Source organism: Rhodnius prolixus, unplaced genomic scaffold, assembly GCF_049639745.1.
Source record: "Rhodnius prolixus isolate KJV_2025 unplaced genomic scaffold, Rpr scaffold_17, whole genome shotgun sequence".
NCBI lineage: Eukaryota > Metazoa > Arthropoda > Insecta > Hemiptera > Reduviidae > Rhodnius > Rhodnius prolixus.
In genome coordinates, this window is record NW_027411626.1 from 2,343,441 (window position 1) to 2,366,719 (window position 23,279).

Genomic DNA, 23,279 nt, shown 5'->3' on the forward strand with positions numbered 1-23,279 from the left:
TGTTATTTTGGAGATATATAGGCATTGCTTGGAAATGACGAATTTAATCTTTAATCTTTTGTGGAATTATTATTGCTAATTCCAGTCATATTTGGATTATTTCTGTGGCCTGGTGCAAGAAGTGCCGAAGTCAATTTCAAAGTAGTAACTGAGTTACTAAAACTTACTAAGTGCCAATGTCAAAATTTAGCATCAATATCCCCCCCCTCCAGGTAAACCAAAGAGGACGTACACTTGACATTGGCACTTCTTGCACTAAGCCGCAGATTTATTTTTTGCCAAGTTGTCGCTCCTAGATCAGGGGTGGCCAGCTTTTCTGCATTTAATATCTACTTTTTTTTATCTTAAAAGTGTGTCGCGATCGATTTGTAGGTCGATAGGTGTAGTCTAAAGGGGTGAAGAAGGGGCTGTGAAATGCATATGTGTATGCACACACGGTGTTTCCAGTATAAGGTGCATTCCAGCGAGGTGTGGGTAGATAAGTAAAATATATTATTTTTTAAATCACTTTATTAAGTTTTCGAGATATAGGCTCATGAAGAAAATAAATTTCCAGACCCAACTTTTGATAGCAGCATTTCCGTACATGCGGGACCTAAAATATTCGATTTTCCGACACGTTTTTCAAGATACGATTTTTTACTAACTTAAAATGCAATTTAATTTTTTTTTTTTATCAACTGCAATGTATAAGTGTCTGGCAAATTCACAGAATGCATTAAAACTATTGCTTTTAATTGAAGTTTTCGCCTTCTACAATCGCTTCCATTCTCCATTGGTACACAGAATTCCACCCTCAGACGTTGCGAGCGATCGACGATCGGCCAAAACTTGGACCTCGCGATCGACTTGTTGGCCACCCGTGCTCTAGATACTAGGGCTGATGCTGGAATTTCAATGATATTATTCGTGTTAATTGAATCATCTAACGCAGTGGTTCCCAAACTTTGTTGACCCATGGACCCCTTTTTATGGTCAAAACTTGCCCACGGACCCCCAAGTGAAAAAGCTACATAAATGCATAGTATAAAAATTACAAATTTAAAAAAACATTTTGTTGAAGAAGTATTTATTGAAATTATAACTTTTGTTTAAAATAAAAATTAATAATTTGGATGAACGTGATGAGATGTTATGAGTGTATTTATATCCGGCTCAATGTCTGTGAGTAGCAACCGCAAATCCCCACGAGTAATCTTTGGTTCAGGTCTGTCGTCAAGTGTTCCGACAGTGAGCAAGCAAATCTTCATCTCTATTCTTGCAATTTCGAAAGATCTGGAAACTCTTTCCAAATTTGGCTTTACAGAAAACGCTTTGCAACAAACCCAGATATAACGCTTTCAGTTTTGATTAAATTTAATTGGTCACCTTGTTAGTTTCTAATTTCCATAATAATAAAAATGGATCACAGTTTTATTATTTTATATTGAACCTTGCGTGGACCCCCTGACGTTGTTCAGGGACCCCCAAATCAATTTTAATTATCCACGGACCCCCTGAATGATACCGGGGATCCCTAGGGGTCCGTAGGGACCACTTTGGGAACCACTGATCTAACGGCTTTCTGACTTTTATCCATCGTCAGAGATTAGTTTAATTTAATTTAAATAATTCGACTTTACTTATGTTTATGATTAACAGTTTGTTTTTTTTATGGTAGCCAATTAAGGAAGTGTTGGTTAACTTTTAAGGTCATCCAAAATATCCACATTGTCACAACCTAAGTTTTATCCAACAGTTAAAACTTTTAAGGTTCTTCCAAAATATCCACATTGTCACAACCTAAGATTTATCCAACAGTTAACTTTTAAGATTAACACACATTAATACTATAGTCCCTTTTTTAAAAAAAAGAACAATTGTGCAATTACTAAATAAGCTCCAAAAGATATTTCAACAAGGGTTTGTTTTGGAAGTTTTGTGAATTTATAGTTATATTTTGTTTACTGAATGTTGCTTTGCGTATCTTGGACAACTCTTAAATTTCAATGCTTTGTTATTCTGATTATGAAATCTGTATCGGGACATTTTCCTCTATTTAGCCGAGAGCATCTAAAGAAGCCTTTGGTCTGGTAGTGGAATAACCGATGGCAGTTGCCGATTTTATGGCCAGATTTAGGAAACAGTAATTGACTTCCATCCGTCCAAGGAAGGTTCCAGGATACCTGGAGGAAGTTATCAGGTTTTGGTTACTCTCTTTGGAATTTTCTCAAAGATTCTAAGGTTTTTTTCTCCGATGTCTGGGACTTGTTGTGAGGGATTCATCTGGGCACTTGCGTTGTTAAATTCATAACATTTCTTGGAAGTTTCAATGCTTATCTTTCTCTCTAGAAATTCTAGGCTAGATTTAGATTGATTGAAATAAAGTGAATTTAATCTTTATAGTAATTAAGTTAGATTCTTTGTAACTAGAAAGGTCTTCTTTAATTGTTAGTCTTTTACAAATTGAAGTTCGTTTACTTTTAAGGTTAATGTAAATTAAATGTGGATGTTTCATGTCTGTAAATTTACTTCTTCTGGGTAAAGCAAGTTCGGTTTAGTTAACAGTAGAAAGTGGGTTACATTATCGTACATGTACGAGTATATTCATGGGTATAATTCGAGCAGGTTAAGCTAGGAGCGCTAGTAGTAAGTAGCCGCCGGCTCCTGCCAACCGACACGGTTACAGAATTTAATCGTAGCCCTGATTTCTTAACTTCAAATTCTTGATTTTCTTTCTTGATTAATAATTTTCTAGGGCTCTATGGGAGGGGGCAGCTATCTTAAACGGCCCCTTGACGACTTCGACTCAAATCAGAATAAATTCTTAAGCGTAAAATTTGTTAAGTATTCGATTATACGTACATTCTGGGTCAAAATTATAGATGCATTTGAATGGTTTGTCTATCCATTCATCTGTCAGTCTGTATTTACATCAGATCTGTTACTTTTATGAAAAACAATTTTCTTGGAAAATTCATTTTAGGTACTTCGCAGCCATTCCTCCTAAAATGTTTTTCTTCCATTTTAAAAATTCCAAGTCTGAAAAAAAGAGTATTTCTTGAAGGCATTTTGCAGTTTCTCTTTGATCTGTTTGTTGTAACTATTGTTTAAAACAGGGTTAATGATTTGCCTGGGGCTTAAATCACGATGTATAGGTTTTTCACGGCAATGGTCAAAAAGGTCGGCCATATTTGGAGACGAATTTATAGTTGAAATGTGTTACGTCTGGTTTTTTTTTTTTTTTTTTTTTTTTTTTTTTTTTTTTTTTTTTTTTTTTTTTTTTTAATGATTTAAGGCGCGTCGACATCAACCGGTTATTGGCGCCCGGAGCTTTTTTCAGTGCACTATACGGCCTCCGGACAGTGTTCTCTCGTTACAGACAGCACTGTCCATTACCGGACAGTGCTGTCTGTAAGAAGCACCTAGGAAGAGAAAATCTAAGGGTCAGCAGCTGGTTTTCGAACCCGGGACCTCCGCGTGGGAGTCCAGTATGCTAACCGCATAGCTAATCACTTCCCTTTACGTCTATGTTCTCAAAATTAATTTGTTCGTGTAGACCAATTTCCCTTTGTGTTGAAATCAAAATGTTGTATCATGCTGTACTCTGTTTACAATCTCGTGAGAAATTCTGCTGATGCTAGAACAACGTATTTCCGGGAAAATGTTAGTAACTTCCTTTTGTGGCCGACTAGGCTTTCCTTTAGAGTACCGAATCCAAAGCCGGAAGTGCTCCTTTATTGATTTGATTCTTTTCACTTTTCTAGGAATTTTCGCGAATGGTGCTTAGATGGTTTCCCCCCCCTCTAAGTGCTACCTACATTTATAAACTCGTAAAGCAGCTAAATATCTTTTGAAATACCAAGTTTGCAAAAAAATGTAAAAGTTAATGGATTGTCGTGTTAGTGTACAGGCCAGATTTTGTTTATATCAGCCAATCAGATGCGGTTATAAACATCGAATATAAAAAAAAGAATCAATAATTGAAAATGTGATCGGGTCCACGCGGTTGTTTAGATAATTACAGTGATTTTATTCGCCGAAGCTCACATGTTGTTTATATCCTGTGACCGGGTTCGGATTTTCATCCATCATCAGGGGGTAGATTAAATTGTTGATTTTGAAGAATTCGAGGTTTGCTTCTCGCACCACACTCGCTGATTGTGTTGTACCAGTTGTTGATGAATGAAAATAAAAAAAACCCGTTTAGGGATAAAGGAAAAAACATACCTGCCTTCGTGGATAAGCATTTTTGTAAACTCGAAAGCCCAGGAAGTGCTGAGGCCACAGGGCGGTTTTCCTATTTAGTCTAGCCTGAAGAGGCTAATGGGTAAAACTTTCTGTTAGGCTTTAAAACTGAGACGGCCTAAAATATTTCCTGAAAATAAGAGAATCAATTTTCTACAATTTCTATAACGGCTATAATATTTTAGCACACAATTACAATGTTGTCACATCAATTTGAACCATGTGCTCTACGGACATACAAACTCCCGAACGTTCCAGAATTGCAGTAAAGGCTTCCGGTTTCTTCCAGTTCAAACATTAAGTACTCTGTTGACTGGCTAGTCAAAAAAAAAAAAATCGCCCGATAATTTCGGTGCAGCACTTCGGCGCATTTTTACTTTCTTTATTTAAAATCAATAAATTAATAGTAATAGATACGTCTACTTAGTTAAAATTGTACAGGGAGTGCTTCCGCTGTGAGGCATCGTACAGGAAGTATCTCTTTGTACGCAATAAGAGAAAAAACAAAGAATCTCTTTGTATGCAGTTAGAGAAAAAAGAAGAAATCGATACAGCCCTTCCGGTTGAGTTTGTCCCAAAAGTCTGCCGTGTCTTAAACGATTTTTTTTTTTCCAATTTTACCGTTAGAGCAGACACCCTGAGAAAACCAATCTGTTTTATAATCAGCGTTACCCTTGAAAAAAAAGTGTGGAAATGAAAAATCTAAAGCGATCTTGCAGTGAGGACTGAGAGAAGGAATTTCTGGATCAAACTGTAGAAACCCTATTTTGAATGGCTGCAGCAACTGGGATGCGGTTGGAACTAGAAGAGGCAACTAGAGTAGGGACGTTCGCGACTGGCCCAACACGTTTCCCAATCAATATCCGGGATGGCATCCTGCGCCGGCCATTGTACCGTGCCAGTAGCGTGTGATGGCGCTCTTTCTCGTTAGAAACCCCTTTTAAGACACATTTTTTTACTTCCAGTTCTTTGCACATTTCTTCCTGTTTGGAAATTCTACTTTGGATTGGGAGGGTGGCGAAGGGAATCACTTGGAAGGAAATTAGTACCTTCTCGCTGATGCACTGCTCTCGGTTTTGTTACTTCTAAAGGTATACTACCCTAATAAAACCAAGGGAATCAGTTCGATGACGTCTGCAACAAAATCCCGCTTTGGAGCAATTGCATTTTTTGTTTTTTTTTGCCACAAACCATTTTTTGATTCAGCAGTCGCTAAATTTGGGCGTTCCTCAGAAATTAACATGCTTACGCCATCAAAGAAGACAAAGTTGATTTGACGCAGAATCATGTGCTTAACATTGATCATGAAAAAAATCTTCTACTAGTGAAGGGAACATTCCCTTTACACTGAAACTTGACATCAATAATTGAGTTTTTTTTTAGCTCGATTAGTGAATCACCAGAACTCTCGTTGACCACTTCAATATTGTTGAACAGTGTCGAAGTGAATTGGCAATAATGTTGACAGGGTATAGTCCGCAATCTCTCCCGAATTCCCTCCCTATCCGTTGCGCCCACTTTTCCCGCCAACGGATTTTCTGAGTTCGCCACTGATTGGAATGGCCAGTTTGACTGATTGCATTTCCGGTCTCCCAATGTTTATCCCTGGTTGTTGTTCTTGGAAACATGGACTTCATTTTGGTATCCTTTTTTTCCAAAAATGGGAACCACTTTTTACATGGGTTTGTTTGTTGATGACGCTGTACGTAACGGCCAATATCAGTGACGAGTCCAAGTTCATCTAGCCCATTCCCCGATTGTTCCTCATTTTATCCCCACACACCGGGGCGCTAATGGCCATAGACGTCGATGCGCCGGCATAAAAAAAAAAAAAAAAAAAATATCCCCACACACCAACATGCCGCATGATCTTTGCCTTTTTTATATCCTGCCAATCCGCAGCAGTGTACGGTATCAAGACTAGAATGTGAACTCAGCTTATCGTAGATTTGCTCAATCGCCCGCGCTCAGGCTCATGTCTAAACATGATCCAAATTTGGAATTTCGAGGCTTAAGCACTTGTAAATAATCTTGGAAAGGCCCAAAGTTTTGGCTATTTTCCTTCCCTCCCTCTCTCTCTCTGATACTCATCTGAATCAAAACAGGGGGTGGGGCTGTAATCGTACAGATTTTCGATTTTAGAGGCTCCACCGGAAATGACCTGAGTACGAAAAAAGTGGTTTTTACAAATTCGTGAGCTCTGTGTATCCCATTTTAGCTTAAAAAAGTTCAAATTTGATTTATGGTTAGATTATAAACAGAGGACGCCATTTTAAGGTTTTTGGTTAAAACCAATCCACCGGAAATATCTCTTGGCTGAATAAATTTTTCACTCTTTTTAAAAATTTTCACAAAAACGTCTCGTACAATTTAATTGATCGATCGTATAGCGGTTCACAAACATACAAATGTACAACTTTTATTTGGAACACTTTTCCCGGAAAATTTGATTCGGGTACTTCCGGGAGGGGTGTATAGATTCCCTCTAAAGTGACGTGTTTTGTGTAATGTCCGGTCTCTTAATTACTCACAGGGAGGGTTATATTTGTTTTTTAAAATTTCATTCCTAAATTTGAAGTAGTTTTTACTCAATGTTTACATTACTTGAGAAGCTCGGCTTCACTAATGGAGTTAAAGCTCCCAAGCTGTAGTGCTTCAGTTATATTTTCTATGTTAATAATAGGGTGAAATTCGATGTACTATTTTTCGACGAGTAAACATTTTCGACCAATATTTTATTTCTTGGATCAACAAATCCAATGAAGGAGAGTAAAAAACATGTTGCTAAGGTGTTGTTTGTTGTTTACTATGCACCATCCACATTCTGCGCTTATTCTATCTTTGTGTTGCTCTTTATAACGGCGATGCTTTTTGCTTTTCAAAGCATCCTGCTACTTGATAGAAATGAGATGCTAGAGAAAATTCTTGTACGTGACCTTCACCTACGGGTAGTCTAAAATGCTTAGACGTGACCTTACCTTGAACTGGCCGTCTAGTCTGAATCATCCAACCCTAAAATTCTTGAACGTGACCTTATCTTTTTTTTTATCTATTCCTCTATAATGTAACCAAAGGTTGTGTTAGGTTCAGTCGCGGTCTAGTGTTATTTTTGCCCTAAACGGCCCACTTATCTCTACAGTATTCAATACGTTAGTAAAAACTCCAAATTTAAATAAATTCGATTTAGCAATGGGGCCACTTTACTATGAACCAATTTTTGTAGATTTTTAGCGATTAAATTTTCTCACCAAATACTACGTCTCAAGGAAGTTTGCTTACGTAATGTAGAAAAGGGAAGTTATGTGAGGGTTACCTTGCAGGTTATATTGATTTGAGCACATTAAAAGTGTTGTAATAGCTTGCGTTACAGAGAAAACTTACCGGAAACTACACATTGGACAATTCGTTTAGGAAGTAGTTCATCTTTATTAAAGTTTAAATGATTCACAGTACTTGTGTGTGTTTACATTCTGCAAGTTCAGTCTTGCTGTCTCCTGTCTCTATTATTAAACATGTGGTATCGATCCAGACCATTATTGGGGAATGGAATTTTAGCACTTCTCTGGGAGTTCTTGTTTTCTAGTTATTTCTCAATGTTAGCAACCTGCTAACTTGGATGTTATTTCTACGATGTATAAAATTTTGTCTTTTTACTTCTCTAAGAGGAACTATCGCAATCGATTTAAATGTTCGATTTTGGGGTATTCACTGTAAATATTAGTTTCAAGATCCCCTTGAGCCCCAAAAAGTGTGTCGTGTTCTAACTGTGGAGAGTGTGTTCAGCATAACTTGTAAAGAAAAGACGCAGGAAGTGCAAATGTGTAGTTTATGGAATCCGACATAAAGCTAACCGGAAATATTCTTTACTAGATTTCCGTCTGTTAAGATTTTGTGGAAAATTTCTCCTTTCGATGTTCTTTAAACTTAGCATAGTTATTGTGTACCCCTGAGTAGTACTACAGCTCTGTAACTGGAAACATTGTCCGGGTGTAAATTCGATTAAGGGTACTTTAAAAGGACAAAGGGTTGGACTTTCTTATTTTTTTAAAAAAACAAAAAAAATCGGTCTGCGTAGGTATGTCGGTCTGTCGGTGAAATGTGCGAGTCAGCGCAACTCAAAAAAAAGGAAAAAAATCATAGCGGAAGTTCATGTTAGCTTCCTCAACTAAAAGCAGCCAATCAGAGAAGCCCCTCCAACGTGCCGTTGCAAATTTAATTTAAAGTTAAATTTTAGTAAGTGTAAAATATCCAGAATCGGGTAATGTTCTAATGGTAATGAAATGTGATTTTGTGAGTGGGAGATCATCAGTTCGAATCCCGCGTATGCTACTTTTTTTAAAGTGATAATATTAATTTTGTGCTTCCGCCTCCATCTGCAACTAATAGGTAGTTGGACGCTAATCCTCGCATGGAAAAAATAGGCGATTACTTTAGTTATAAAAGACGTCAACGGAAATTCCAAATTTAAAATAAATTGATTGACCGGAAGTTCTATTTTATTAAAATAGAATTATCCTAGTTTGCAGAGATTCGGTCTAAAATGAGTACCTTTAAGTTTGCAGAGATTCGGTCTAAAATGAGTACCTTTAAGTTTGCAGAGATTCGGTCTAAAATATGGTACCTTTAAGTTTGCAGAGATTCGGTCTAAAATATGGTACCTTTAAGTTTGCAGAGATTCGGTCTAAAATATGGTACCTTTAAAGTGGCCATGTATAGTGTCAGACAACTGCTCAGTACAAGTTGTAAGGTTAAAGAAACTTTAATTACGTCAGCTGCGGTTTAGAGGAAGTCGTGTGAGTCGTTCGCATGTTGATTATTTTCTGAAAAATTGTTCGACAAGTTCCGATCTTACGCAGCGGATCAAGTCAATTTTATGTAATTCGGATACAGCAATTGATTTCCTGTACAAGATCCGTTTTGACTTTTATCTAACTTCATCTAGATCAAAATTATATATTGTTATATATATCGTTATAAATGAGTATGTATAATACTCAGATTACGATGTATAATGAATTTCAAATTATGGCACTCTGTAATCTTTTAATTCCATTCCATCTTTAAAATGGTAATTTAAATAACCATTGTACCTGGATATAAATTTTTAGTGTTCGAGACAATAAGTGACCAGGCAGATCCGTTTGGAAGGCGATTTCTACTGGATCTGGTTTGTTTTGGAAGCATTGTCTCTACTTAAATTTGAGGGGCGAATTGTTAGAGAAGAACCAGGAGGATTTTAGGTAAAATTAGGTAGTCGTAATTTCTTTTGGCGCAATTTGGTGGAATATATTGGTAGAACTTGAGATTAGGCTTTCTAGAATAGTCCTTTGCAGAAGAATTGGAATTGATGAATCCCCCCCATTGTCTCTTTCCTGGGCATTCTTTTCAGATCCGGTTTCTCCGAGATCCAGCCAAGCTGTGGTATTATTCAGCAATATGAAATTTGGGGCTTTATTATTTTATTAGTTGAGGACTGGGTTTTCCTCTACACCTAGGCATCCCTTTTGACATCCATTTGGCATATTACAATCCGTTACGAGTCATAGGGTCGTGTTTTTGTTCAACAATAAGATAATATTTCTCTTACTCCACTAAGAGATGGTGCTTATCGTGATCGTGCAGATTTTCCATTTCCATATTTGCATCACAAAATATCCATTTTATGGTCCCCTGAAACCGAAGAAGTGGCTTTGACCAATTGGCCTATTTACCGTACCTCAAAAAATGGGAAATCTCAGGTTAAGTTTGATATTTAGCTTACGCACCAACTGCCACATTAAGGTTTCGCTTGAAATCAGCTGATTAATCGCCTAATAGAATTTTCTGTATTTTAAAGTTTTTCTTGCAAAACGCTAATTCGATTCTCTTTAAACTTGGTACAGAGATAACAAACGCATAAATCTACAATTTTAATGTATACAATTTTCTCGAAAATTTGAATAACAACGGTACTTCTATGGTGTGGTGGAGTGCTTCTAAAGTGATACGAACTGAATATTGAGGTGTTGGAACTTCGAGAACAGTAGTTATGGAAAGTCGTGTGAGTCACTAAATGTTTTTCATTTTAGTTCATGAGTCACACACTTCGTTATCCAATTTCTCCATCTCGTAGCTGCCAATCTGTGTCTAATATATTACCTTGTAGCAGTTATTTCGATTGGAATCGTTCTTTTTTGGCCGTTAAATATGGTGGATTAACTATCAGAAGGACTCGGTCAATGAATCATTGATTTGAATCCATGATTCATTGACTTGAATCCATCATTGAATCCATGATTCATTGACTTGAATCCATCATTGAATCAATGATTCATTGATTTGTTGACCGAATCATCGTGAACTGTAAACCTACATTAAAAAATCTGCTCGTTTTTATTAATAACTTAATAACAAGACAATTTTATTCACATATTTGATTATGCACTCAAATTTATTGAATGAAATTATGATCCATTGATGAAAGCACACAGTTTTATATCTTTTAGAAGGTTTGCTTGATAATACAAATCATTGAAATAGCGTCCCAATAGACTCTCAAGGCTTGGGAGTCCATCCAAATTGTTTTTGTTAAAAAAAAGAAATCGTCGGTTTTCTTTGTTTTTCTAATTTTCCCAAGCATAAATGCAGTTTTTCTAAAAAAAAAATTTAAAGTAATACCAGTGCGAAATTTCATGAAGTACTTCAACGGTCATTTGACCAGTCAGCCTCCTGCACGTGCGTAGTTCTTCTTTAAGCGCTAATCTGTTCTAGAGTGTTTACGCTTTACAAATTACTTTTGGAATTGCTCGACAAAGCGAAGCGTACCTAGAGAAGTAATTCGCGGGTCATTTTGAATGGAAAAAACCTTAACCAAATTCTGATAGTTTTCAAGTCGGAGAGTTCGTTTCATCACTTCCGGTCGTTTACTGTTTAATTTTTCATGTGAGTGGCTAAATTTTAGGAGCTACAATTAGGTAGGAAATTTAAATGTTTTGAACTATCGTACATATTTGTGTCTATTGAGACTAAGAGATTTCACGAATATTTTAATGAAATCTCTTCGATTTTTCTTCACTCAAATGTTTTGCGGGAAATGGAAAACAGAAACCTGATGTGACTACTCTCAAGACTTCCTGTTGCTATTATTAAGAGGCTTCTGACTCACAAATTCTCTTCAAACTTTTCCGACATATTAGTCTCATTTAATTCTTATACAAAGGTTTGTAAAGCGGAACTTAGACTTGCCCAAACACGAATTTCCCTGAGAATCAAATGAATCAAATAAAAGTTACTGGTAGACCCACCTTAGTACTAGAAGTTGAGGGAAAACCCTGGAAGTCGTTTTCGGAAAATTCTTGGGAAAGTGGGAAAAACTATTTTATTATTAGGGGTAAACTTCCGGCTGGCTGAATTAGATCCAAAATCTGATTGTGGCATTTTCTAGAGGTGCGAAATGTCGGAATTCCAACTATGTGCGCTTTTTCGTTTACGGGTTTCCGGTGAAGATACAAAGATGTAGAGAGTGAGAGAGGAGACCAATCTGCAAAAAAAAACTCTTTTTCGTACTCAACAGCAGGATACTACCGGAGAAAGTCTAAAAATCCATAATCAGCTTGATAAAAACGGAAACGTTAAAATTTTCTGTTAAAGAGAAAGTTACAGTCATTACCAAAAACGATTTATCGAATGATTCTTTCTAGAAGACGTTGCAAAGAGAAAGAAAAACAATCGTTTAAGACTATTGGGCGTTTCAGAGAGAAATGACTAAAAATTCATTCAGTGTAAAGAAGCACCGATTTTGCTGAATCCGATGAACAGTGGAATATGTAGATGTGAGTAGCAGGAGGAGGAGAGGAAGGAACTCCTCATTGTTAGGACTCTCGTCTTGGTACCCAATTTGGTGGTGAGTCCCCGAAGGAGATCTCGGCCGCTTCAGTCGGCCTGGATGATTGCCACGTAATCTATGGAGAGACGGGATAATCTGGAGAGAGCGCAGTATTTCCGGTATTTTCCCTCGGCTACCTAAGGAGTCACGATCAGATGATAGGTGTTAATAATAAAAATAATATTTTAAAATAGAATAAACTACAAGCACGACCATTATCAATTGCGCAACAGTTGTTAATCTAAAACAATAAAGCAAACTCAAGATAAGAGTCTAATTTTGTTTCGAAAGCCAAATAAATGCACGTTAAATCAGTCACTAATCAAAGAAACGATACTGTTATCCGCTGGAGGGAAACAGATTGTGATTACAAAGTCATGATGTGGCAGTAGTGACTTTCAATTTGGTGTATTTCATAGTAACAAGTTTGGTTCTCTGCTTTAAATTGGATCGTTTATCTTTCGCAAGAAGTTAGTACAATCGTTTACTTAATCTCATTGTTCCGCTTGAGATATTCAGTGTAGTTGTTGTTGTCTGGAGCTAACACTCACCCACATTCGCTTACCACAATTTACGTGCTTAATATTTCATGAAACTTGGAATTCTTACTTTAAAAAAAAGTAGATACCAGGATTTTGTGTGTTTACTACTAGGAAAAGATTCGTTCAACCTAGCGTAACTCCACTGTTCCTTCAGAACTCTATTTAGCTCAAGAGTTCTTGAAGCTAAAGTTTCAAATCCTCTGAAGACGTCAAGAAAGTTACAGAAAACCGGAAACAAATATTATGTACGGATTGGTAAACTATTATATTCTTTCGACATTCTCCTAATTTTAATCCATGAAAAATTAATTAGATCTATAGGAGTGAAAAGAAAATCTTTTAAGAAGGTGGAAACATGTTCAAGAAAACGTCAAAAGACATACATTTTCCGGAAAAGTCCCTGAAGCTCAAAAAAGCCCGAGGTTAATTCAGTTCTGAAAAAGTGGTGTCAAATATTTCTATAAGGAACTTCCTTTGCTGCCCACAGAAGATCTCGGGTAAGTTTTCTTGCCTCAAAACCCAAAATTCGCTTCGCGTAGGTCACGTCACGCGTGAATTACTTTGAAATGACTTTCCTTGGATAACTTAATCTTTTCTTTTTAGATTAGCAATCCTCTCAGTAACATGTACTGCACATTTGGTCCGCTTTTCCAGCCTTAATTCTGTCCGTAACTTCCCAGGTTCAGTCAGCCGGGTTTTCAAAGCTGAACCGCATGATTTTCCCGTTTTCCCTTGTCTCTCTCTCTTAGATGCCTCGCCTGATTGACTCACAAGTTTTTCTTTGAACGGATTTCCATCTCTGTTTTTCACCTCCTTCAAACTCTTGCAGCGCCCCTGGATAACGCTTTTTTTGAGTTGCTGTAAATGCAATATCATGAACATATGCCATGAACTGGATCAGTCGAGTTTGCTCAACATGGACGGACATCATCTTGTTGGATTATAATCTTGTGAGAAGGGAAATTCCGGTTTTGGGTGAGACATTGATGCTTGGGGCATAACTGCTTCTTACAGCACCACTAGTTGGCATCTTTTCATTTTCTATGATAGAACTCGCCGAGATAGGTGAAGACGCGAAATCCCCGTACTAGTGTCACTGATACTCCCCGTTATACACAGCTAAAGCAGAATTGATTGTTTGAAATCACCCTCTGTGTTGGAAAAACTGTAGCTCAAGTTGTTAATTATTAAGTAAGTAAATGACTCATTTTGAGCAATCAATGCGCCGGATAACAACTCCGGTATCTTTCGCAAGCAGTCTAAAAGATATGTGTTTTAAAACTTATTATTTTTTTTTAATGATTTAAGGCGCGTCAACATTTAAGGTTATTGGCGCCCAGAGCTTTTTTCAGTGCACTGCCGGCCTCCGGACAGTGTTCTCTCGTTACAGACAACACTGTCCATCATCATGGACGGTGAGCTGTAAGAAGCTCCTAGGAAGAGAAAATCTAAGGGTCTGCAGCTGGTTTTCGAAACCGGGACCTCTGCGTGGGAATCCAATACGCTAACCTTGTAGCTAATCCCTTCCCTAAAACTTCTTATTATTCTCAAATGCACTACTCAAAGCGATTAAACGAGTCCAGCCAGATAGAAAGATACGAGTAAATACTAGTGAGAAATGGGGAATGGCAGAAGAGGGTATGTTGAGGTCGTTGCGAAGAGTGAGGTTAGACACCGTAGAAAGGAGCGTCAACTATCTGTCGGCAGTAGTTTTGACTGGAATGTCTGTACTGTCCGTATGTTTTGTAGGTTTGGCTGAACCCCACATACAGCTCTAGCATGTAAGACCCACATAGGTTTGAGGCTAGTATTTTAGATCTTCGCACCAACTGCCACAATAAGGTTTAGGTTGAAAACCGGAAGTGCTGAACAGAATTTTCCATGTTTTAAGGTTTTCCCGCAAAACGCTAGTTCGATTCTTTAAATTTTGTATAGAGATAACAAACAAAAAAATCTACTATTTTAAAGGAGTCCTTTTTTCCCGAAAATTTGACTAACGGTACTTCTATGTTGTGGTAGATCCTGAAGTTGTAAGAATTATAGCATCAAAAGAACGGTCATTTAAGGATTCACAGCAGATGTTTGTTTATTCATAGAGCGTATTGTGAATTGAGGGCGGCAAAGATCTTAGCTTTAATTGTGCGGTGGTATTGTTCATTTATTGTTCGAGCAGGCTTGTCTTGTATTAAAAATATTTATTTGTTAAACTTTTTTAAGTGGGAGTTCTTCCACATCTCCAGACATGAATCCTTGAATTTCAATAATTTGAAAAAGCATAATTATGCACGTGATGATGGCAGTTTCACTTTTGATGCGAAACTTTTAGTTGAGGTGGGGGTCCACTCATTCTCGGAAGTTCAAATAGAACAATTTGGATGTCGTGAAATTTACCTCAGGCAAGGTTCAAGAAATACGAAAAACCATTTCTGTCAAATAGGCTTAACCGAGTAAATGGGGGAATTCAGCTGGTAAAATCTTTACTTCACTTAATGGGAAATGTAGAGATTTTTTCAAGGGAATTCGTGGAAAATCCGAGCGTAAACCAAGAAACGTTCACCACTTCCGGGCGGAAGTTCTGTTTGTGGGTGTTAGCTAGGGCATATCTCAATAAATAAAAAAGATGCACTCACACCACTTGTATTTCCGCTTTGGTCTGTTATTGCTGCTTCGGATACTGGCCGAACTTTGGTCAAATCGGAGGAGGTTCGTCTTTTTCCGGAAATAATTTTGCTGTTTTTGTGTCGAGACTGTTCAAAGTACTGGGTTGAGCGAGTTGAGGTTTTTTGTGATATAAAATTTTTGAAATGGCTCCATGGAACCATTAAAATTTAATTAAAGTAGCCATTAATCTCACCTGGAAAATGTGAGCCTTCGGAAAACCACTTTTTTTAAAAAAAGAAAATGTCGAAAAGTCATGAAAGTAATGGCATCTAATTAAATTGCCGAACATTACGATCTTTTCTAGTTTTACGCTGTTCCTTCAATTTTCCTCGAATTCCTTGAAAAAAATCTCTGCATTTCCCATTAAGTCAGTAAAATGGTTTCTCGTATTTCTTGAACCTTGCCTGAGGGACATTTCAGGCTTCCATTGCAGTGGACCATGCTCAAACTAAGAACTCCTCAGTTAGTCCTGTAAAACATAAGGAATCGTTAGATATGTGTATTCTCCATTAGAATTGTAGCTTTAAGATTTGCACTGCTGTTCCCTCGGCCGGTTCCAGCTCCAAGTTCTTGAAATGCATAAATCACCAAGTTTCCCTCCTTTTTCACCCCTTGCTAGCAGTTCCACACATGGTATGGAATATCTAATTATATTCCAATCAGGAATCCTAGACCCAGTCAGCAAATTCCAGGAACTTCCAGTGCGGCGGGGCGGCTTGTTTCTTCCAAATTTGTTTTTCAAAAACATTTTGGAAATGATACGTTGAAATTTTCCAGCCTTTGGACAAAATAACAAAAAAAAATAAGCAATTATTGCCATTTTTCCTTTACCTTTGGACCAGTTTCAACCTGTCAATCAAAGGTTGATTTATAACCAATGGAATGTATGATAAAGAAAAACCTGAAACAGGTCAGATGAAGAACACGTGCGCATTAGGACAGATAATCTCATCTCTGCGGGACCATTTTTTTTTCTCTTAGCCCAATTGTAACAGTCCAGAATCCGGGCATATCCAGACAGTGTACAGCGAGAATGGGACTCCTAACCAAGTGGGTGGGGTGAGAATAAGCTAAGGGAGGGCCTGGATGTAAGGAGCGAAGGGAAATTCTGCCAGATCTTACCATTAGAATGAGAATTAATTTAGTTAGAGTTCATAGATGCTGAATGAAAAACCAACATTCAAATCGCCACTGAAAACAACGGTACCCTAAACCCGCTTGATGATCATCTTCTTAAGTACGGCAGGTAGCTCTTCTCAAGATGGCCACCCCTGTGCCGACATCCACTTGTTCCTTGTGATGGGTCTTATGGACAAACCAACATTTAGATAAGAGGGGCTTTCTAGACTAATGTCACCTTCTCTTTCTGATTTGTTGATTTTTGAATTTATCGCCGGAAATGCGCGTTTTTGAAAAAATTCTCCTGAGATCGGGGGGGGGGGGAAGGTTTTTAGAAAGCGGTCCATGTTTGTGTGAACAAAATATCTCTCGAAGCATTCATTGACTGTCGCAGGAAGTGGAAACCGTAGATTTTGATTGGTCCACATGAAAGGCCACGTACCGGTAGTTCCACTTTATTGAATGAATTTTTGACGTACTAAACATTTTTACAGGGAAATTCTATTAAGGGTGTTTCCTTGGAGATGGATTGGTGGAGAGGGTGGGGTAGTTAGAAATTTCCTCTAAGGCCCCCCAGGGTATAATAAATGTACCAGTTTCGTGTCTTACCCCCCAAAAAATAAATAAATAAATGAAAAGGTGGATTAAAAAAAAGTGGCTTTGAACTGCATGAAAATCCAACAGACGTAACTTTTGCCCAAAATACGAAATTATAGGAAGTGTGCTTGTGACTTAAGACGCTTCAGAATTTCCTGCTGCAATTAGACTAAAAAAAAACGAAGTCTTTTTCATTGGTCACCAAGAGATATTGGGTGATAGTTGCGCAATAAAACATTAAATGACTCATTCGTTGCGCAAGTTATGGTATACAATCTCTTTTGTGGTTATGAATGTTTTATTTATTTTTTTAATGGAATCCGAATCGATTTAGATCGAGATATTAAAGTTAGCATTTTTTTTTTTTTGTAGTTTGTATAACATGAAAATTACTTTGTGAATATATAAAAATGTATCGATTAATTTGTAGCGTATTTAAATCGAGTTTTTAAATGTCTCTGAACAATAAATCGATACGAGGGAAGGGATTAGCTATGCGGTTAGCGTACTTGACTCCCACGCGGAGGTCCCGTGTTTGAATCCAGCTGCTGACCCTTAGATTTTCTCTTCCTTGGAGCTTCTTACAGCTCCACTGTCCGGTGATGTACAGTGTTGTCTGTAACGAGATAACACTGTCCAGAGACCGGCAGTGCACTGAAAAAAGCTCCGGGCGCTAATAACCTAAGATGTTGACGCGCCTTAAATCATTAAAAAAAAAAAATAAAATAAAATAAAACAAATAAATAAATCGATACGGTAATAGATCGACCAGTAATCGATACAGTTTATGCAGTTCGTCTGATTCGGTTTGACTTATTATTGCGACAGTAAAAACTCTTGTTAAGGCTAATTAGAAGTGAGATAATATAATTTAAATCTGAGTATGTGTACTTTAAAAAAAAAGTATATTTATTGATTTTTTTAGTACTATATTTAAGAAAAGTATTTACAGAGTCAGGTTTTATTTGCGATTTCAAGTTTTGACCGGAAGTAACCTTGTTCTCGTGAGTCTGTGAAAAGGTGGTTATCGAATAAAATGGGTCTTAGGCTTTTTTTTTTTACTTCCCAATTGATCGATTTTTTGTCAGAACTTTGTTATCGCAAATCTTGTTGGCACTTATGAGAGACATTGCAAATTTAACTTTCTGTGTGTATGGTTACGGCGATCACACACACACACGCACACACATACAAAACTGTTTCCTATTCGAGATTACCTCAAACGGATACTTCCTGTCGAATCACAAATTCAAAAATCTACAAGTTCTTAAGAAAATTACAAATTTCTCAGAAATGTCCTGAAAAATATCTAAAAACTCCTTCAAAATTTGTCAAAGACTTCATTTTCCTCGCGAAAAGAAAAGAAAAAAGTGCTTTCCGAAGCATATAAATTAAAGAGTTAACCTGTACTCTGTTTTGTCCTTGTTAAAAATGTGCCCTCAGAATATAAATTAAGCGTTGACCTATTATACTACTTCATTGTCCAACGGAATTTCTTTATTTTACAGCTATAATAAATATCCTACACCTATTGTGTTCTGTAACAAATTATGGAGGATTATGCACTTACAAAAGGTGGGGGGGGGGGTGTAATTGTGTCGGACAGAGCTATTGTTTTCTTTATTATCTACGTACAAAAGCGATTGTCATTTTCTGAATGCTATTAGTATAAAGAAAATTCCGTAGCAAAAATCTGTTAATAAATACTGGCGTTAAATATATTCCCATAATGGTGGAAGGGATTAGCCGAGTGGTTAGCCTACTGGAACTCGGAGAACCCGGATTCAAATCCAGCAGCATTCTCTTAGATGTTTTCTTCCTATGGGGACTTCTTACAGTTTATTCACTATCCATTGCGTAATGTGGGAACATTTTCCAAACGACGGAAATACACTGAAAAAAAGCTCCACGCGCCAATGCCTTCAAATGTTGAGATATTAAGATAAAAAAAAGAAAGAAAATAATAAATATTATGCTAGAGGATTTATCGACTCATATTCTATAATTGATACATACGCCGATGACGTTGACATAATCGGGAGATCTCTCGAGAGGGTGAAAGAAGTATTTCTGTGTTTAGATGAAGCTGCGAAGAAATTAGGCCTAGTTGTCAACGAAGCCAAGACCAAGTATATGCGGACTGGTGGAGATGGTACAGGCGGTGGTGGCACCGATGTTCATATAAATTCGAGAGGGTTGACCACTTTAAGTACCTCGGATCCGTAGTCACCCAAGGTAATGAAATATCAGCAGAGGTCCAAAGTAGAACAATAAGCACGAACCGATGCTACTTTGGACTCGTCAAGCAGATGAAAAGCAAGCTGATATCTAGGGAGACTAAGATCATCCTTTACAAGTCACTAATTCGCCCAGTTTTAACTTATGGTTCGGAAACGTGGGCTTTTTCTAAAACAGATGAAAAAGACCTCCTGATTTTCGAGAGGAAGATTTTAAGAAGAATATTTGGACCAATACGGGATGGCCCGACTTGGCGAAAACGCACTAATTCGGAAATCTACTCACTCTACAAAGAACCGAACATAAGTAAAACGATAAGGATAGGCAGACTAAGATGGGCAGGACACGTGGCTAGAATGGGTGATGATGACGTGCCGAGGAGGCTTATGGAAATGGTGCTACACGGCGGTAGGAAGAGAGGATGGCCAAAGTTACGTTGGCTGGACGGAGTGAAGGAGGATGCCCTGGCGTTGTTGGGCGTACGTAACTGGAAAGTGGCTGCCCAAAATAGGGAAAACTGGCGGAAGCATTTAACGGAGGCCAAGGTTCGCTAGACGGACTGTCGCGCCAAAAAAAAAAAAAAAATTCTATAATTGATATTGTGTATAATCGAACTATCAATCGATTATCGAAGTATCTAGCTACAACCGATTTCTATCATAAAGGGGACGCGTTAAACACTAAACACTAAAAAGTAATTTAAGCAGATCTTAACGTACAAATACCAATTAGGTTTCGAGTACGGGGGGCTGATCCACATACATCAACAAATAAAAAGCTGGTTTCGAGCTGAGGATCACCCACTTATAATATCACGCTTCATAAACACTTCACCAAACCCCCTTCCCTACAAATCTAAAACGCACAGATTTAAAAAATTATATAATAACTATCTGTATAAAGTGAAAAATCAACATGAAACCAATATTTCCACCAACAAACTGTGATGTATCCAGCAGCCATGAAACTTCACGCAAAATACAACCAAATTTGATATTGTGTATAATCGAACTATCAATCGATTATCGAACTATCCTAGCTACAACCGATTTCCATCATACAATGGTGACGCAAATTAAAACAACAACAAGTTTGTTGTGGTATTGTTGCTTCCAGTGAAATTCAAGTAGTTGGTTGTTGAGTATGATGGTAACGCCAAGTATTAGAGTGTTCGAGGATTTCGGTGGCTGTAAGAAGGAGCTGTTATCTAGTAGCGGTTTACTAATAGGGTGGGCTTCATCCAGTGGAATTGGGAACAACTTATTTGCGTAATCCCCTTAAATCATGGTATTCTCCGTATTCCAGGATAGCCCTTTTACATATAAAAAGGGTTTACCGCTGTTACGATTAACCCAGATGCCCAAAATCCCTTACCAACACCCTCATGGCTAACAAGTGCATACAACGGAACAAAATCTGATATCCACATTTTTCTCAGGACCAAGACTAAATTTCTGTATCTGGTACACATTTAGCGAGTTCAATTCTTCCTGCAGTACCTAAATAACTTCCTGCATGAAATGCCGATTCAGTGAAATGAAGTAACTTGGTGGGGGGGGGGGGGAACTGAAGGGTTTCTGCACGGTCTACCCAGGTCTGGATATGCGCACTAAAAGTAAGCTTTAGCCTCTAGGAGAAGTGGTTTCCTGTATCTAGGCAGTATTTCTGACTTCCCTTAGGAATTCGTTGCCAGCACCTGCAAATTTTCGCACGCATTAGGCGAGCCTTCTCTCAGTAGCCTCTATGAAAGAGCAGTCAGCATGACTCCAAAAAACTGCCCGAGACATTTCTCATCAACTTTGGATCCCAACAAAAGCCGCACGATGATCTGGAAATCCACAAAATTTACTCAGAATCCTATGTTTTTTCGTTTCATTAGATAAACTACTTACAAAAAGTGGATTTACTGCTCAGTTCTTTGATGGTAATTAAGACTTCCGGAATGTATAGCACTGGAAAGACTCGAGTCTATTTTTAAAGAATTGGAACTGGCCTGAATTAATTTCCGGTATTCAGTGTTCCTACTGGGTATTAGCTTTTAAACTAAGCGAGATCATTTTCACATTTCTAACCGTTTTATTGCCGTGGCATATGATAGACGTTCAATAGATATCAATTTCGTGAAGTTTTCTTCTGTAGTATGAATTTTGTAGCCTTTTTTGGTGACTGATCTAACAGGAAGGAAGATTAATTGCCAATTTCGTAATTGCCATAATGTTTTATTTATATTTCCGCCAAGCTTTCGACCTAGAGACTACGTCATCTTCCGGGCTCATGCTTATAACAGTTATAACATTGTTATTGTCAAAGGTTGGTTGGTACCATCCGTTTGGAGTACCTAAACAATCAAAACAGAAGACAAATCTTTTGATTTTTCCGAAAAAATATTTGGTCCATTTTCTTTAAACTTGAAATGATTATTTTCCACATCTTTTGGGTGTTTAGGAATGAGAGTGCTCGTGTTATTTATTGTTATCTATGGAGGGAAAAGTCAGGGATTCTGTCAACGTCAAACCTCAAGTCAGAACCCAGTAAATAACTGAAAACGTCACCTCTGTAGGCGTTTTGGATTTAAGAAAACCTTGTAATATTAGAATTGCCATAATTGAAATTAGAGAAAGTCAGGTTAAATAACTTACTTTAATAAATTAATTTTGAATAAAATATGTACGTTCATTTTACAGAAATGGAATTTTTTTTTTTTCTGTTGTTGCAGAAGTTAGAATGCTGGCTTGCAACGTAGTGGAACAATGGTTGGCCGTCGTGAAAGCAGTCGCTCCCCAAGCTCATTCAGGTGCAATAATGCATCCAGATGTTATTGAAGTAAGTAGCCAAGAGATAATGGCAGTTACCAGCAATAAATCTCACAGTTCCTCCACAACTAGTGGTGTTAACAAGCACCTAGAACAAGCGCCACTTGATCATAACATTCCTGTGTATAAAATAACTATTAGAGATGGTAAAAAAGTACTAGCCGAGGTGATAAGCTCAGATAGGAATAATGTGCCTCAGGTGGACAGTGTAATGGAAACTGAAGAAGTAGAAGATGAAGATGAAGAAGAGGAGGAGGAGGAAGATGAGGAAACTATTGAAGTAGTACCAACTTCAGAGCCGGGTACCCTGACGATAACCACTGTCAGTAGTGGTCAAAGTCTTCTTACAGCACCAGCTGTAACACATCCAACTGAAATCACCAGTAAAGAGAGTGTGCCAGTTGTAAAAGAAGTAGAAGCTGTTGCTCCTGCTAAGAAAACCATAAGAAAAACTAGTAGATCTTCTAGTGAAGAAATTGTCTCTCCAAAAGCTGAACCAGCTCAAAGAAAAACCGCTGAACTTAAGAAATTACCACAGAAGAAGAGGGTAGAGAAAAGAGCAGCTAGCCCAGATTACGAACCGAAATCCAAAATAGCCAAAGATAAGAAGAAAGGTATTTCACCTGATAAAAAGCCAAAATTAGAGATGAAATTCAAAGAAAGAAGTAGCAAAGAGAAGCTAAATAAGGAGCATAAACAACAAGAAGATAAAGATAGAGCTGTCCTCTCTAAACTGATCACACCATCTTTAGAGGGTATTGGCAAGATACCAAAAAAGTCTGATAAAAAGAAGGAGGATGAGAATAACACAGCAGCCACTGCTCTAGACAAGGAGAAGAAGAAAACCACGCCAGTAGAACCTCCCAAAAAACTACCACCTAAAGATCCAAAAAAGTATAATATCTCCATAGAGACTAGAAAAGGTGGCGAAGAAAGGCCGAAAACTGTGAAGACGTTCAATTCAAAATTCCGATCTACCGGACTGGAAGAACCACCGCCGCCACCGAGAGCTATAAAAAAGGTCAACGACAAAAAGGAGGACGATGAGAAGAAGTCTCTGAAGAGGACGTCTCCAGTTAAGGAGATCCAAGTGCCGGAGAAGAAGTCGAAGGATAAAGAGGATGAGAAACTTGATAAGATAGCATCATCGCCTGCAGCTAAGCCTAAAAGTAAGTCTAATTTATTTGATTTTCTTTATCAAATTGTTCCTTTTATTTT

At 37.7% G+C, this 23,279-nt stretch overlaps 1 protein-coding gene across 2 annotated transcripts in view; it reads left to right on the plus strand.

The window, feature by feature from the left end:
• LOC141459696 (uncharacterized) overlaps window positions 1–23,279 on the plus strand; it is a 53,588-nt gene that overhangs the window by 6,985 nt on the left and 23,324 nt on the right. For both annotated transcript variants that reach the window (XM_074139047.1, XM_074139048.1), the window contains one exon: window positions 21,965–23,230. In XM_074139047.1, the coding sequence (XP_073995148.1) occupies window positions 21,965–23,230 (1,266 nt within the window). The remainder of the gene's footprint in view (window positions 1–21,964; window positions 23,231–23,279) is intronic.